This window comes from Ovis aries, chromosome 13 (genome assembly GCF_016772045.2).
Source record: "Ovis aries strain OAR_USU_Benz2616 breed Rambouillet chromosome 13, ARS-UI_Ramb_v3.0, whole genome shotgun sequence".
Taxonomy (NCBI): Eukaryota; Metazoa; Chordata; class Mammalia; order Artiodactyla; family Bovidae; genus Ovis; species Ovis aries.
This window is the reverse complement of record NC_056066.1, coordinates 10149234-10167285: the sequence shown is the minus strand read 5'-3', so window position 1 is coordinate 10167285 and position 18052 is coordinate 10149234. Positions and strand designations below refer to the sequence as shown.

Genomic DNA, 18052 nt, shown 5'->3' with positions numbered 1-18052 from the left:
CTGTGCAAGGGACTCTCAAGAGTCTTCTCCAGCACCACAGTTCAAAAATATCAATTCCTTGGCGCTCAGCCTTCTTTATGGTCCAGCCCTCACATCTGTACATGGCTACTGGAAAAACCATAGCTTTGACTAGATAGACCTTTTTCAGCAAAGTGATGTCTCTGCTTTTTAATACACTGTCTAGGTTTGTCATAGCTTTTCTTCCAAGGAGCAAGCATCTTTTGATTTCATGGCTACGGTCACTATCTATAGTGATTTTGGAGCCCAAGAAAACAAAGTCTGTCTCTGTTTATATTTTCCCCCCATCTATTTGCCATGTAATGTTGGGACCGGATGCCATGATCTTCGCTTTTTTGACTGTTGAGTTTTAAACCAGCTTTTTCACTCTCCTCTTTCACTTTCAACAAGAGGCTCTTTAGTTTCTCTTCACTTTCTGCCATAAGGGTGGTGTCATCTGCATATCTGAGGTTACTGATATTTCTCCCAGCAATCTTGATTCCAGCTTGTGCTTCATCCAGCCTGGCATTTCACATGATGTACTCTGCATATAAGTTAAATAAATAGGATGACAGTATACAGCCTTGACGTACTCCTTTCCCAATTTTGAACCAGTTCATTGTTCCATTTAAGGTTCTAATTGTTTCTTTTTGACCTGCATACAGATTTCTCAGGAGACAAGTAAGGCTGTCTAAGAATTATCCAGTTTGTTAATGATCCACACAGTCAACAGCTTTAGCGTAGTCAATGAAGCAAAAAATAGGTATTTTTCTGGAATTCCCTTGCTTTGTCTGTGATTCAGCAGATATTGGCAATTTGATCTCTGGTTCCTTTGCCTTTCTAAAGCCAGCTTGTTCATCTGGAAGTTCTCGGTTCAGGTACTGCTGAAGCCTAGCTTGAAGGATTTTGAGCATTGCCTTGCTAACATGTGAAGTGACTTCAATTGTGCCGTAGTTTGATCATTCTTTGGCATTGCCTTTCTTTGGGGTTGGAGTGAAAACTGACCTTTTCCAGTCCTGTGGCCATTGCTGAGTTTTCCAAATTTGCTAGCATATTGAGTGCAGCGCTTCAGCAGCATCATCTTTTAGGATTTAAAATAACTCAGAATTTCATCACCTCCACTAGCTTTGTTCGAAGTAATGCTTCTTAAGGCCCACTTGACTTCACATTCTGGGATGACTGACTCGAGGTGAGTGACCACACTGCCATGGTTATTTAGGTCATTAAGACATTTTTTTGTGATTCTTCTGTGTATTCTTGCCACCTCTTAATATCTTCTGTTTCTGTTAGGTCCGTACCGTTTCTGTTCTTTATTGTTCTCATTTTTGCATGAAGGATTCCCTTGGTATCTCTAATTTTCGTGAAGAGATCTCTAGCATTTCTCATTGTATTGTTTTCCTCTATTTCTTTGCATTGTTCACTTAGGAAGGCTTTCTTATCTCTCCTTACCTTCTTTGGGACTCTGCATTCCGATGGGTGTATCTTTCCTTTTCTCCTTTGCCTTCCGGTTCTCTTCTCAGCTATTTGTAAGGCCTCCTCAGACAGACATTTTGCCTTTTTGCATTCCTTTTTCTTGGGGATGGTTTTGATCACCACCTCCTGTACTGTGTTATGAACCTCTGTATGGTTCTTCAGGCACTCTGTCTATCGGATCTCATCCCTTGAATCTATTTGTCACTTCCACTGTATAATCACATATACCTGAATGGGTTAATGGTTTTCCCTACGTTCTTCGGTTTAAGTCTGGATTTGGCAATGAGTTCGTGGTCTGAGGAGCAGTCAGCTCCCGGTCCTGTTTTTGCTGATTGTACGGAGCTTCTCCATCTTTGCCTGCAAAGACTATAATCAGTCTGATTTCCGTGTTGGTCATCTGGCGATATCCACGTGCAGAGTCTTTTCTTGTGCTGGAAGAGGGTGTTGCTGTGGCCCGTGCGTTCTCTTGGTGAAACTGCCGTTCCCCTGCTTCCTATTTTTTTTCACTACAAGGCCACACTTGCTCATTACTCCAGGTGTCTCTTGAGTCCTACTTCTGCATTCCAGTCCCCTGTGATGAAAAGGGGACATCGTGTAGTCTCTGAATTATGCTGGCAAATATAATTCCGATTAGATTTACTTAGCGCATAGCCAGGGAGCTGTGTGAGGCATATGCGGATGCTTAAACATGATTTTTTTGTTCAGTTTTGGTATATAGCAAGATAGATCAGATGTATGCAAACATACGCAATAGACTCATAATACGATGTGTCCTGGGAGAGAGGCTCGTGTCTCAGAGGTGGGAGAAGTTACTTCTGGATGGAGTGCCAAGGGAAGCCTCATGGAAGAGGAGGCGTCTGACTTGGAGTGTTCAGTGGGGCCAGTAGATCACACGTCTGTTCTCACATTGTCATCTGTGTGAACAGCACCCCCTGGAGTTGTGCAGACTCTAGCTTTGGCCGGAATGTCAGGCTCATATAAGGTAATCGTGATGAAAAGTCCAGAAACGTTAGCCTTGGATCGTATTGTAGAGCGCCTGAATGAGAGGCTGGGAGGAGTTATGTTTGCTTTCTTCTTCTTCATTGAGAAGGTGGTCAGGAGGAATTAAGTGGATTTGAGTCAGGGTATAAATAATGCACGTTGGTGATTGTTGTGAACTTTTTACACAGTTTTTTTTTTTCCCCCTTGAATTGGGTGGATTACTTGTCAGCTAACAGTATTCTTTACATTATTATGGTTTTTCTAGTTGCACTGTTATTACCACAATCTTCTCTCTCTAGATACCAGAAGGAGGGACTGGGGACTCAGGAAGAGAACGGACCAAGACCTTCACCTACGACTTTTCTTTTTATTCTGCTGATACAGAAAGTCCAGATTATGTTTCTCAAGAAATGGTATGATGTTTTCAAAAATCTCTATTTTGGTTTATTTTCATGTTGAGAAAAACATGCCTGCCCTAAAACTCTTTAAAACGTCTTGCTAATTTTTTTTTTTTTCTGAAAATGGTTTATATAAAATTAGTCTTTGCTAGCTTAGCTTTTTGGTTGTTACATAGCACCATTTCTCTTAGGTCTGAGATAAATTCTGTCCCCAAAAGGTGGAGTTTATTTGTCTCTTCTGAGCATGATCGTAATTTTTGTTTCAAAACTTGGCAGTGACTATTTGCAAGGAGTTTGCAAATAAAGCATTTTGAGGGGGACGTTTATAGACATACGTTATTTTACTGTGCTTTGCTTTATTATGCTTTGTAGATACTCTTTTTTATCAATTGAAGGTTGTGGCAACCTTGTGTCAAGTGAGTTTGTGTCATTTTCCGACAGCATTTGTTCACTTGGTATCTCCGTGTCACGTTTTGGTAATTCTTGCAATATTTCAAACTTTTTCCAGTATTACATTTGACCAGAGATCTGTCATATTACTTTTGCAACAAGATGATGACTTGTTGAAGGCTCAGATGATGGTTAGTATTTTCTAGTAAGAAAATATTTTCAATTGAAGTAAGTATATTATTTTTTTAGACACAATGCTACTACACTTAATAGACTACAATACAATATAAACATAACTTTTATTTGCACAGGGAGCCAAAACATTTGTGAGCCTTGGTTTATTGCAGTTGTGGCTTTGTTGTGGTGATCTGAACTGGATCACAGTGCCTTTGAGGGCTGCCTGTGTGTACTGCTAAGCCTGGCAGATTACTCATTTGACCTTGAGTCCTACCCAGATGCAGAGCTTTAGGATGTAGACTTCAAACCCAAGTCACATTTCCCCTTCTTGGGTGCACTATTGTAGGTTCCAGAAAGAAGGATTCTAGAAAGAAAGATCGTTTTGCCCAGAATCCTTCTGGAACATAGAATGAAGATGCGGTTTGTCCAGGAAACCTGTGCTGTGGACTTTTGTGATCTGAAATGTGGACCTGACATTGGCGGAGAACAGACCCGAAGGCCCTCCAGGGGACCATCACATGATGCCATGTCACGTGACCAGAAGGACTAGTGCATTTCCTTGGGTGGGACAAGCAGGGTGTTAGAGCAAAGCGGGGTTCTGGGAAAGCACAGTGTCGTGGGAGAAACTGGTTGCATCTCTGGGCTTCTTCCTGGCTCGCTAACAGCTTCTTTGGAGATGTAGCTTCAGGTCTCCAGGTGTTAAATGGAGGGTATTAAGGGTGGTGCAAATGTAATTGCTGTTTTGGACCATGAATTTTAAATCATTGTAACGAGGCTCAAACACATTTTTATTAATCAAAATAAGAACCATTACAATCAACACATTTTTGCCAACAAGAAATAAGTTTGTTTATTCCTGTAGCTTAAAAATCTGTGGCTCAGGATTCAACAAACTCTTGGAAAGCATTTTCGCCTCCTGCTGGTTGTGGAAGCATTTTCCCTGCAAAAAAAAAGTCATTGAGATGCTCAAAGACGTGGTAGTAAGTTGGTGAGAAGTCAGGTGAATGTGGCGGATGAGGTGGAGCTTTGTAGCTTGTTTAACTTTTGAAGTGATGGTTATGTGACATGTGGCCAGGCATTGCCCTGGAAAAGAACTGGGCCTGTGCTGTCGCCCAGTGTCGAATGCAGGTGTTGTAGTTTTCAGTTCCTCTCATCTGTTTGCTGAGCACACTTCTCAGTTGTAATGGTTTTGCTGGAATTCAGAAAGCTGTAGTGGATCCGATCGGCAGCAGACCACTGAACAGTGATCATGGCCTTTTTTTGGTATGAGTTTGGCTTTGGGAAGTACTTCGGAGCTTCATGGTCCAACCACTGAGCTGGTTGTTGTATAAAATACACTTTTCATTGCACGTCCCAGTCTAATTGAGAAATAGTTCATTGTTGTTGCATAGAATAAGAGAAGACGATACTTCAGAACGAATTTTTTTTAGATTTGTGGTCAGCTCATGAGGCACCTGCTTACTGAGCTTTTTCACCTTCCTAAGTTTCTTCAAATGCTGAACGACTGAAGAATGGTTGACGTTGAGTTCTTTGTCAACTTCTCGTGTAGGTGTAAGAGGATCAGCTTTGATGATGGCTCTCAATTATCACTGTCAACTTCCAGTGGCTGGCCATTGCACTTCTCATCTTGAAGGCACTCCTTTGCAGAACTTCTTGAACCACCACCACACTGTATGTCCGTTAGCAGTTCCTGGGCCAAATGTGTTACTCATGTTGTGAGTTGTCACTGGTCCTTTTGACCCATTTTGAACTTGAGTAAGGAAATCACTCAAATTTGCTTTTTGTCTAACATCATTTCCATAGTCTAAGATAAATATAAAATATACAGCAAGTAATAAATCATTAGCAAAAACATAAAGCTAGAAATGTGCATTAAAATGATGTATAACATAACTGCATTTATTTAAGAATGTATTCCGGCCAGCCTAGTAGAATTCCCAGCCTGGCTGTCCTACCCATGTGGCAGCATCTTGAAGTGGTATCCTCATCTAGTTTCTTGTCAGATGGTGTGTCCACGTGCTGGAATCTCAGCATTGCCTGAGGAAGTGTTAGAAATGCAGAATTCCAGGGGCTATTCCTGCTGAACCAAACTGCATTTTTAGAAGAGCCCCAGATGACGTGCATACTCCTTAATCTGAGAAATGTAGTTGGTTTAGAAATGTTTCATGGAGACGGCTTTCTGAGGCAATGTAAGTGTTGGGTTAGAGTTAAGATGGGCTGTGAGCTTGGAGAAGTTGTTCCAAGGAAGGGCCTGGAGGGATTGTATCTGGAAGATGTCGGTTCACCATCAGGGAAACATAGACAGGGCAACGGGAGAAGGAGCGGGGGCTGTGAGCGGAGGGGAGGTGCCTGGCTCGAGGGAGGCGCAGGGAGAGGAGGGGGACTGGTGTTGGGGAACGTGCCCCAGAGTCAGAAACAGTGCTGGATGCTCATGGCCGCTGCCTGTTTAAGCCCCTCAGGAGCCAAACGATGTCAACGGTAGCTCCAATTTTCTTGTCAGAGAAACTCAGGTTAAATAACTCAGTGTATTAGATCAAGTCCGTAGATCTAATCCACTGAATTGAAAGAAAGCGAAGTCGCTCAGTCGTGTCCAACTCTTTGCAAACCCATGGACTGTAACCTACCAGGCTCCTCTGTCCATGGGATTCTCTAGGCAAGAATACTGGAGTGGGTTGCCATTTCCTTCTCCGGGGGATCTTCCCAACCCAGGGATCGAACTCGGGTCGCCCGTGTTGCGGGCAAACGCTTTACCGTCTGAGCCATGAGGGAAGCCCGACTGGGCAGCGTAGAAATCCTAGGGCTGCTGTATAGGACGGAGGAGATGCCGCTGGAAGGCCTTAAGGGTATGGGAGAAAGGGTGGTGTGTTCTCAGTGGCAGGTGGACAGGGCCGCCCAGTTGAGTGAGTAAGTGGGCCAGCGAGGGAATGAAGATAACTTTGGTCCTGGGATTAGTGGACTTACCAATGTTGGTAGCTAGGAGTCTGGCGAAGAACAGAACGTTACAGCTAGTGGAATCCAGACGTGGGCTTTCGTGTAGGGATGGGGATGAGGTGACCGGTGTGAGGAGAGCTGGTTCTTTCCCCCTCCTTAGAGTGTCTTCACCAGAGGATGAAGGAAGTACCACAGAGGCTTCCCTCCTGACTTACACGGCTAGTGGCTGGCTTTCCCTGCCTGGAACCTGGGTTTGTGCCCCTAGGGACAGGGGCTGTGCTGAGGGAAAGCCCAGGCAGGGGAGTGGAGGCGTGGACAGCAGGGCCTGGCTCCCTGGAGGTGCTCAGCATGCGTTTGCTAACCGAGAAGCCTCGTCTGCGGTTGGTGGTCCATTTATGGGAACAGGTGACAGTTCCTGGATTCAGTGAGAGTTAAGGTCAGGGAAGCTGTAACAGGAGGCAAAAATACCTGCCCAGAGTTAAAAATAGACTATGAAGAGTTCTCAACTCAGGAGCACACTTCGCAGCTTCCGGTCTGAGCTTCAGATGTTTGGGTTCCTTGACTGTGAACAGTCTCAGGTTATTTATACTCACTTCAAAACTGATAAAACTTTTGAGATATGTGAGTGAATGCTGCTTTCTGCTAGAACCACATGTTAATAGAACCAGCAGAGATACAGGAAAATACCTATTTTTTGCATTTTTTCCCCCCCTGTTTTACTGAGAAGTAATTGACATACATCACCATGTCAGTTTAAGGTATACAGCATGGTGGTTTGCTTTATAAATGATGACCGCAGTAGGTTCAGCTGACATCCATTTTCTCATATAGACACAAGGAAAAGAAAAAAAAATTCTGCTTGTGATGACAACTCTTAAGATCTACTCTCTTAACAACTCTACTGTGTGCTGTGCGGCAGTGTTAACTGGAGTCACCCCTGTTTTATTTTTCGACCTTAATTTATTTCCCTAATAACTGCAGGGTTGTACCTCTCGTCCAGCTTCTTCCAGTTCTTGCTCTCCCTCCTTCCCACCTTTGTAACCACAAATCTGATCTCTTTTTCTATGATTTTGGCATTTTGGGGAAAACACCCAGTTTCTACTCTGTTCAAAAGGCAATCTCCCTCACCTCTGATTCTATTAGCTGGTGTTGTGTGGGCTCACGTTTTCATGCTGGCAGATCCTGCCCAGGAGCTGAGCTGACAGGTCACACACCTGCTGTAAACGGGGAAGATCACTAGCTTAGCGTACGTGAGGTCACCCTTTGTCTTTTTCTTCTCTTTAAAAATGATTAAGATGTAAAGGCACCTTGAGACAGTATATCATGCCCGTTACTGTAGTACAAGTCAAATTTCCCATAATGTGAAACAAATTCCAAGTAAGAGGACGGTTAATATTTCTTCCTTCCAAATTAATTTTGAATTTAGAAAAAAAAATCAGTGAGCAGTTAAAAGTCCATACTCATCTTGATTAAAGACCATTTAAGTAATGTCTGGTTTTCTTAATGGTTCTTCCAGCTCCAAAGGGAGGCTCTGCTCTCAGGCTTGCCTGTTCCTTGATTCGACCCCAGAGAAACTTGAGACTTAAAATCTCCCCCTTGACAGCTGGATGGAGAGTCTTTTGTTTGCATGGTGCCCCCCCTGTGGGCAGTTGTCCTCCAGCGAGGCCCTGCAGTGCCTCCCTTTGCTCTGGAATCAGCTTTACAGCCTCTTAGACAAGCGTGGCGGGTCTCTGGGTCCCTGGCCAGGAGGGAAGCCCAGCGGCCCATCCAGCGGCCCCTCCTTCCCCACCTCAGTTGGTCGACAAGTCCTTGGTGGGAGCTGCCATGGGGAGCCTGTTTCCCTGACGGGGGCCCTGAGGTGTGGGCACTGTCCTGTTGATTCTCTGGGTCCCCAGCCATTTGAAGCTGAGACAGGGCCAGGGGCTGCATCTCAGCCCCTCGGGGCCTGCGTTTCTCTGTGCCAGTTGTAGGGTCCTGTCCACCAGCCCCTGCCCTACCCCCAGGCCCCCTGAGTCAGATGGAATGCCAGCTGAGTAGATTTCTAGAGAATAAAAGAAGAGTAAAGTGGCGGGTGTGGATTTTAACTCAAGGGAAGAATTCCATCTTGAAAACTTTGGGGTTTGTTTTTTATTACTGTTATTATTTTGGCCACACCCTGCAGCATGTGGGATCTGAGTTCCCTGCCCAGGAATGGAACCCAGGCACCCTTCGGGGGAAGCGTGGAGTCTTAGCCACTGGAGCACCAGGGAAGTCCCTGGGGTTTGGTTTAAATACGGTCTTTTCCGTGACTTTGTTCTAGCCCCAGACAGAAGTATGAGAGAGCGTTCCTTTACTCTTGGGGAAGCTTTTGGAAGGCTGTTCTTCCTCCCCACTGCACCCTGTGAGGTGTCAGAAATGATCACCTGCCATTTGTTTTCTTGTCTGATCAGGAAGGATTAAATAAATATTTACGATTTTCTTCCTATTCTGTATATGGTGGTGAAAACCAGCCTCTCAGATGGTTAGTCTGGAGCCCAGAGTCCCTGTGGGATTCCTGGTTCTGCTTCTTCACGGCGGTGTGGGTGTGGATGTGTGTGGAGGGGGTGAGGGAAGGCCTTCCGCGTGGGCTCGGGCCTCCAGGCCGATGCTGAGCGGCGTGCGGCCCGGGGCTGGGGAGGTGGCGGTGGATCCCAGCCCCGCGGCCGCCCCCGGCCCGCCGCCTCGCCTCTCCCCCTGGACAGCGGGCCCGGTGGCCTGCTTGCCCCAAGGGTGGGTCACGAGTACAGCTGAAGGTGGACTTAGTCATCCAGCTGTGAGAAAAAGATGAGAAAATGCCAGCTCCTAAAGCGGAAGTGGGTGAAACTTAAGTCAGAGTGAGGAGGGTGATGCGAGGTCCTCCGTGGAGACGGCTTGGTGGAAGGCGTAGGCTGGACGCCTCTGACTGAGGAGATGAAGCCTGAACAGGAGGCGGGACGCTGGGGCCAGAGGCGTCCTGGCTGAAGGCCCGTGTTGGTAGCGGGGCGCTTACCTGGGGAGGGGGGAGCAGGGGGCTGGTGGTCATCAGGCCGTCTGGGGTGGGGTCTCCCCGGAGGGCCCAGATCCCCACAGGGAGGCGGTGTTTCTAGAGTCGGCTCGCTCGGCATTGCTCCCGGAGACCCCGCTCTCCTGCGGGGCTGATGCGGATCCTGCCCCGGCCTGTGTGCATCCCACACCTCTTCCTGCCCTGAGAACCTGATCGCACCCCGCTCTCTGCTGTCTCTTCAGCTGCTGGTGTGGCTTGTTTTTGGAGGAGGGAGGTGTTCTTTGTGCCCTTGGTGTCCTGGTCCGAGAGGCCAAGAGGCAACCCGGAAGGCAGGTGGGGGTTAGAAAGCTTTGGCTGGCCCCCTCCCTCGCCGGGGTAAGTAGGATGACCAGGCATCTCGGTCTGCTTCCTTCCCATTGATCGTGTAGGTCAAACATTTGGCCTTCACTCCCTTCCGCTCCCCAGAGCATCCCACGGCAGTGGTGGGGTGCAGTGGACACAGACTCAGGACTGTGGGCACCGTGCCAGGCCCCACAAAGCTCATCTTCCTGGGAAAATATCCAAAGAGGGAAAATTGCCTGGACTCTGACTCAATGGAGCCCATCATCCCAGCCTCACCTGCACCCACCTGTCACTCAGCTCGTGAGAGCCTCTGGAGACTGACTGTATCCTTAAAGTGATGGTGTTGATTTGGCACGGTTTGAGCCATAACTTCTGGCTGCTATGACTTTCAGGTTTTGAATATTTGGTTTCTGGAAGCTCTGGTATAGAGTGAATCACTTTATAAGTTTATTTACTCCTGAGATGGTAAATCATCATGCTTTAAAATCGTCTCTGCTTCTGTACATGATTGTCACTTTGCCTTGTTTGCCTTTTTATATTTTAGGAATCTTTTGTTAACGTAAGTAGGAAAAAGGGTGAGATTGCTTTTTGCTTTGTTAAGAAGTTTCTTTCTGATTAAAAACTGGAGTACACATATTCTGTTGTTAACAGCTCTTCGGTGATTTCTTTACATGGTGTAGTATTCAAGAATACTGTCAGCACTGAACGGGCTTCTGTTAAAATCCATGGTAATTATATCTTCTTGTTTTTTTTTTTTTGTTGTTTTTTTTTTTGCTTCCAGGTTTTCAAAACCCTTGGCACAGATGTTGTGAAGTCTGCGTTCGAAGGTTATAATGCTTGTGTCTTTGCATATGGGCAGACCGGATCAGGAAAGTCATACACTATGATGGGAGACTCTGTACGTTACTTACACTGTGTGGGAAGCAAATTTCTCATTTTCTCTTTGGACTGATGAGAGTGTCCCTTTTGTCTGCGTGGTTGGTACTAAACATGCTTTTTGTGTTTTCATCATTCTTTAATAGTACGGTAAAACTCAGTAATAAGTGGGATGAAATTTCCTCAGAGATTTTAAAATTAAAAATAATTTTAAGTTTATAAGCATGAATAATGGATGGGAGTCTCAGTTCATTTTCCGTTTTTAAAGGCTTTATAGTCTTATAAAAAAAAGTGTGCTGCGCCCTCAAGTAATTTATTCTTCTTTTCTGCCAACCCAACAGTTTGAATAAAATTATTGCACTCTTCTTTTTAAAATTATTCAAAACATTTTTGCCCAAGAAAAATGTAAAAAAAGAATCTCCTTGGTGGAAGGGTACTGCATAAATCCAGTGAATACAGAAAAAGTGTTAGATATTACGTGGGTTATATAGAGTCCACACAGTTATAAACATAGTGTGTAGAGTTTAGTAGTCATGCTGTTTAAATTAAGGACGTTAAAATTACACTTGCCCCAAAATAGGCGGCAGAGGAGGAGCTGGGAGTGACTGCAGAACCTTATCCCGTCCTGTGTTTTCTCCAGACCTGGGCGGTGCGAGTGTGTTTCACTTTCCTCATGTCATGGTTTGGAAAACTGTTCACTGACTCTGAGAGTCGAGGACCTAGCAGAGCGTGGCTGGGCTTCCTGCCGGCAGGCTCAGAGGTGGCCCAAATGCTGCAGGTTCGGTGGTTCGTGGGAGAAGTAATGCATTAAAGGAGGGTAGGTCTTTCTGGATGAAAGCCTTTCAGCCCATGTGTCCTGGCGCCTTAAACCCAGGCGTCTTCTTTGCAGCAGAAGTAAACGCAGTGCTGCGAGTCCTCCGTCCTGAGAAGGAGGGACAAGGAAGAGAAGAGCCGAGGAGCTCGAGAGTTTCACGTTTCCTTTCACCGCTACTCCACCCTTCCTCTTTCCTGCTGTGCTTTGGGGAAAAGGCCTTCTCTAAAAATGAAATTTACGGGACTTCCCCAGTGGTCCAGTGGTTAAGACTCTGAGCTTCTGCTGTAGTGGACATGGGTGTGATTCCTGGTCAGGGAACTAGGATGCCACATGCCATGTGTGGCCAAAAAATAGAAAAAATTTTTTTTTTTTGCTTGTTGATTTCCTCTTAGCTAGTTTATGTAGGTTCAGCATTTATAAAGCACTCACAAGTTACAGCTGTTTTCTCTGACCTTACAATTGAGTACCATTTGAGTATTCTTTCTTTATTTTTTAAAGTAAGAACAAAAAATGTGGTGAAGGGCCAATTTTTCTTTTACAAGAATTGGTACTGATTTAATGGTGTAAAGGAAAAAAAGTTCTCCTAAACCTTGTGATGAGATATATATATAAACGTGTGTGTGTGTATATATATATATGTGTGTGTATATGTCTTTTTTTGGGGGGGGGGATGTGAAATTAGGTGCAAGTAGAGAGAGATTTCAGAAGAAAATATTGAAACCTCAGAGTTTGGCCCCCTAACAGGAGCATTTTTCCTTGTCCTTGGTACCATTCTGAAACTCGTCCAGCTTGTCATTGCCGACCGAAACATGAATACTATAATTATACCCACGTCACATAAGTAATGTGATGTATTGAAACCTTTCTGCCGAGGGAGGCCAGGGCAGGAATTAGTGCATCACAGTCTATATGTTTCAGTGTGATCATCAGCTCCTTTGTAGGACAAACAGCTTCTTTGAGGACTTCCTAAGGTTTCTGCCCAGTGTGTATTTCAGCTTTTTTTGTCCTTTGACCAGATCAAATTTTTTAACATTTGTTTTACAGCAGTAGACTCTCTGGTTTGAGAGCTAGAGAATACATCTTATATTTGCAAGCCGCGATTTAGCTGATTGACAGCTGACAGCTGTCTATTACTATGGTCCCAGCATGTAGAAATTAGAAGGCTCAATCCTCTTATTTCAGAGGCTAGGAAGCAGCCCTGGGAGGGGTGAGTGGTGAGCCCAGGTCCCTGGGGTGGGCCTCTGGGCCCCCGGAGTCTCAGTCCACCCCAGCCCATTGCAGATGCAGCCATCAGGTGCTTTTATTTCAAGTTAGAGCTGAGGCACCCCTCTTTCCCACTGCAGGGCGATTCTGGCTTAATACCCCGGATCTGCGGAGGGCTCTTCAGTCAGATAAACGAAACCACCAGATGGGATGAGGCGTCTTTTCGAACTGAAGTCAGGTAGGGCTTGTGGCCCGAGGGAGTGTGTGTGAGCTTGATTCAAGGCATGAGGAATGGACCTTTGCATCCCTGAGAGGAGAGTCTGCCTTTCCCCATCTTGCGCTGTGCTGGTTGGAAGTCAAGCTCAAAGCACAAATGTGTTCAGTGACCTCCTTGAGTACCATGTGGATGAGGGCTTTGGAGGTTAGTGGAGGTAACCCAGCCTGGTCTGAAACTAATGTATGATGCTCATCTCAAATGCAGTGAGCTTTTCACCTTTCATTGTGTGCCCACTTGCCTTATTCTTTTATTTGAATAAGGTTTGTGTTATTCTTTATGTTGGTTGGATCGCTATCATTCTGAGCTTTAAATAAATCTGGGCGGCTGAGGTGTTTCCCCGTCCCCTGAACTTAAACCTGTGTGGAGAGGCAGTTTGGTCAGTGGTTTGGGGGCAGGTATGGCAATCAGGGTATTCTCCTGGCTGCCTGAGCTCTTGGAGGCTGTGAGGCCTCAGATAGGCTGTTTAAATCACCCCAAGCCTCTACTGCTCAGTGTGTAAAACGAGGAAGATAGTACCTACCTTTGAGCTATTGTAGGGATTAAAGGAAATAATCCTCGTAAAGTGCTGTACCTGACACATAGTTACCTCCCATAAATGTATGCTGCTGCTGCTGTTGTTATTAGTGCCTGAAGTAATTTTACTGAATTCAGCTCTGTTTGACCTTTCTAGCTACTTAGAAATTTATAATGAACGTGTGAGAGATCTGCTTAGGCGGAAGTCATCCAAAACCTTCAACCTAAGAGTCCGTGAGCATCCAAAGGAGGGGCCTTACGTGGAAGGTAAGAGCGAGTGTCTTCACAGCTCTGTTCTTCTTGGGAATTGTTACTAAGAATAATAGTTTCAGAGGAAAGCAAAGGAAGGATAATGGTGACATTTGAAACATTTAATTTTGGAGTTTAATTGTAGTAAAAATTACACGGGCTGCCACTGAACGCTGGGGCTTCCCAGGTGGTGCTAAAGAAACCCCCTCTCAATGCAGGAGACATAAGAGACGCAGGGTTTGATCCCCGGGTTGGGAAGATTGCTTGGAGGAGGGCACGGCCACCCACTCCAGTATTCTTGCCTGGAGAATCCCGTGGACAGAGGAGCCTGGCGGGCTGCCGTCTATAGAGTCTGTAGAGTGTGCACAGTCTGCAACTGTGCAGTCTATAGAGTCCGACACGACTGAAGCAACTTAACACACCACTGCGCTCTATTCGTTTAATGTGCTTCTACTTTACTGGCTATTTGCTGATTTTACGGGGCTTGCCAATAGATCGAGTCTGCCTTTAAGAACTCTAGAAGCTTCTTTTCCAAAGTTCTCAGGCAAGGTAAGCAACTCTATAGCCTCTTTAAATGGCGTTGCATTTCAGGGGTGTGTTTTTTCTCATCTTAACAGTAACACGACTGTAGGGTGATTCTGAGACCTCTCACCTTTGGGAAGAGTGTTTGAAGTTCCCGTGCTGTGTTCTCGGCCTTTGTGTTGGGATACGTTCGTCGGGTCATGGTCCATTGGGAGGACTGTCCCAAGGAGTGATGGGTAAAGGACTGGCTCCTGCAAACTGTTTTAAAAACAGGCTGGATGGAAGGCTGTCCTTAGAATAGTGAGCTCTGCACACCCCTCTGTGTGTGGCAGCTGAGGTGAGGCCAGAGACTAGGAATCGCACACAGACAGGCTCTCTTATTGTGGTGGTGTCCTTCCTGCGTGTTTCGTTGGAGGCAAGGCTGAGAGCTGGTCATGGATTCAAAGATTTTTCTACTTCTGTTGTCTTTTTCACCTGGAAAACCAGGTCTGCTAACAGCACTCCACCTGCATTTTAGTAAATTTTCGATTGAACTTTTGTGTTTCATGCCCACAGCAAGGTGAGTAACTATGTATTTGTTCCATGGAGTGTGGGATAAATACTATCGTTAACAGTTTTTAGCCTAACTGCCTTTTCCCTTTAACTGTCTTATCAAATGTTAAGACATACTATAGAGCTGGGTTTTTGGAGAGATAGGTTAATCAAGCAGGGTAGAAATCCAGAATCTACTGTCAATACTTAATGGGGATTTAGTTTCTACTAAATCTGCTATTCAAACACTGGGGAATATGGGTTATTAAGTTGTCTGGGAGGAAAAAAAAAAAAAAAAGAAAATTGGTACCAGAGCTCAGCTTTTATACTAAAGTAAATGGCAGATGGAGCAAAGATTTAAATGTAAAAAGTGACATAATGATTGCAAGAAACCCTGGATAATTTTTTTCTGGAAATTTAGAGAAGGGAGGGCTTTTAAAATATTTTACTTAAAATCCAGAAGCCATGAAATAAAAGTGTTAAATTTGAAATGCTGAAACAAAACAAAAAATGAACTTTATACTTGGTAGAAACACCATAGGCAAAGTGAAGAAACAACTTACAAGGCAGAGAGGATATTTTCAATTCAAGTTTCAGACAAAGGACTTGTTTTCCTAATATATAAGGAGCTCCTGTAAATTATGGACAGCTCCGCTACCAAGGAGAAAAATGAACAAAGGATGTGACTAGGTTGTTCACAGAAATGTTGATGATTTTTAATCAGTATTAAAAAAATTAATTTACAATGTTGTGCTAATTTCTGCTATACAGCAGTGATTCAGTTATACATTTATACGTGTGTGTGTATGTGTATATATATATATATATATATATATATATACACACACACACATACATTTTAAAAATACTCTTTTCCATTATGGTTGATAATAGGATATTGAATATAGTCTTTTGTGCTATACAGGAGGACCTTGTTGTTTATCCCTTCTATATATAATAGCTGACATCTGCTGACCTCAGCCTCCAACTCCATTCCTCCCACAACCCCTCACCCTTGGCAACCCCAGTCCTTGGTCCCTGTCTATGACTCTGTTTCTATTTAATGGATAGGTTCATTTGTGCCATATTTTAGACTTCACATAGGAGTGATACCATATGGTATTTGTCTTTTTCTTTCTGACTTAATTCACTTGGGATGATGGTCTCTAGTTGGATCCATGTTGCTGCACATGGCATTCATTGATCGTTTCTTTTTTAATGATGTGCATACACACACGTGTGTATATATGTATGTATCTCACACCGTGCTTTACCCCTTCATCTGTTGATGGATGTTGAGGCTGTTTCCATGTCTCAGCTCCTGTAAATAGTGCTGCTGTAAGCATAGCGGTGCATGTATCTTGTCTGGCTGTATGTCTAGGGATGGAATTGCTGGATCATACGTAATTCTACTTACAGTTTATTGATGAACCTTTATACTGTTTCCCCAGTGGCTGCACCAACTTACATTGCCACCAGCAGTGTAGGAGGGTTCCCTTTGCTCCATATCCTCTCCAGCATTTATCTGTAGATTTTTAAAATGATGGCCATTCTGACCAGGGGTGAGGGAGTACCCTGTAGTTTTGATTTGCACTTATCTAGTAATGTTGAGCACTTTTTCATTTGTCTGTTGGCCACCTGGAAATATGCGTGACTTTTAAATGAAGGAAAGAAAGAGTGACCTCACTAATAATCAGAGGAAAGCAGAATAAAAATTCTTTTGAGATAGCTTCTGTTGTCCCCAGCAGCTGTAAGGAACCTGACTGGGACAGTGTTGGGAGACAGGCAGTCTTATGCATTGTTACTGTTGTGTGTAAATTGCCGTCTGTGGAGGACAGTTTTGCAGTATCCATCAACATTTTGTATATGCTTCAGTCTAGAAATTCCACCTCTTAAGAATTTCAGTTCAGTTCAGTCCTTTAGTTGTGTCCAGCTCTTTGCAACCCCATGGACTGCAGCACACCAGGCCTCCCTGTCCATCACGAACTCCCAGAGTCTACCCAAACTCATGTTCATTGAGTCCGTGATGCCATCCAACCATCTCATCCTCTGTCATCCCCTTATCCTGCCTTCAATCTTTCCCAACATCAGGGTCTTTTCAAATGAGTCAGCTCTTCGCATCAGGTGGCCAAAATACTTTGAGTTTCAGCTTTAACATCAGTCCTTCCAAAGAACACCCAGGACTGATTTCCCTTAGGATGGACAGGTTGGATCTCCTTGCAGTCCAACACAGTTCAAAAGCATCAATTCTGCGCTCAGCCCTCTTTATAGTCCAACTCTCACATCCATACGTGACCACTGGAAAACCGTAGCCTTGACTAGACAGTATTCTAGGGCAATTCCCTGGCCTGAGAGAGAGAGCATGGCTGTGGGCGCGCGGTGGGCAGAGGTGGTGGCGGGCCAAGTGCCCTTTCCCGCCCCTCTGGCCCCCCTGACCCCCGCTTGCCTGCGTCCACGCGCCCTGCGCAGCCCCCTTGACCCCGTGCCTCGCGCCGCTGCTCGGGCCGCAGACCCGCGCCCCCACGGCCAGCCTCACCTGGCCGCGCCGGCCACGCGCCACCCGGCCACAGCCTCCGCACCCACGTGGGGGACGCTGCTGAGTTGCAGAGTGCAACCTGGTCAGCGGCCCTGCTTAACGCGCTTTGCTGATTGTCCATTTTTATGAGTTTACGACTTTTCTAAGAACTTTTGTTTGCAAAGCAACTTTTATTTTAAAGGCATCTCCCTTTTGTATTTAATACAAAGTAGAAGGATGTCGGGCAATTTGCGGTTTGGTTTTGGGTTCGTTTCTAAATTTTTTCCTCTTCGTTGACTTTGGGGTTCAGATACTCCTACCGCTTCGGACTCCCGAGGACCTTTTGGGCCCCCACGTTAATGAGCCACCTGGCGAGTCCGATGTGGCCGCCAGCGAAGCGGCGCTCACGTCCCTCCCCACGTTCGCATCCGGCCCGGCGGGAAGGACAAAGTGCCCTCGAATGACCGCTGGGAGGAGGAGCTCCCCCACATGAAGCGGCTTCCCCGGTGCTTCCCGGCTGCCCCTATGACCTGGTGGTGGCGACCGCGGCCACCGACCTGGAGAGTGGCGGAGTTTGCAGCCGCAGCCCGGCCCTCTTGCTCTGGAGGGAGGCGGGGGAGTTCAGTGATCTCCTGGACCTGGACCTGGACCTTGTCCTCTCCAGCTTGCTGTCGCATTAGGAGCCCGTGGCCGCCATGCTGTCCTGGTAAGCATCAGCCTCGTCCTCGCTCTCCCCGTGGAGCAGCGGCCCCGTCAGCGTGCCCTCCACCTGCAGCCTCAGTGATCTATCTGGGCGGGGGGTGACCTGGGCGCAGCCGCCTCTGCAGCCGGGAGTCTGCACCCGCTCCGACGGCTCCCTTCA

General features: G+C 45.8%; 1 protein-coding gene across 6 annotated transcripts in view; it reads left to right on the top strand.

Moving 5' to 3' along the window:
• KIF16B (kinesin family member 16B) overlaps nt 1–18052 on the top strand; it is a 300304-nt gene that overhangs the window by 39164 nt on the left and 243088 nt on the right. For 4 of the 6 annotated variants that reach the window (XM_012188149.5, XM_027976491.3, XM_027976490.3 and 1 more), the window contains exons 3-6: nt 2751–2864; nt 10472–10588; nt 12724–12821; nt 13531–13640. In XM_012188149.5, the coding sequence (XP_012043539.2) occupies nt 2751–2864; nt 10472–10588; nt 12724–12821; nt 13531–13640 (439 nt within the window). Of the gene's footprint in view, nt 1–2750; nt 2865–4965; nt 5088–10471; nt 10589–12723; nt 12822–13530; nt 13641–17550; nt 17897–18052 lie in introns of those variants that run through there. The other 2 variants (XM_042230296.2, XM_042230297.2) reach the window with 2 other exon arrangements.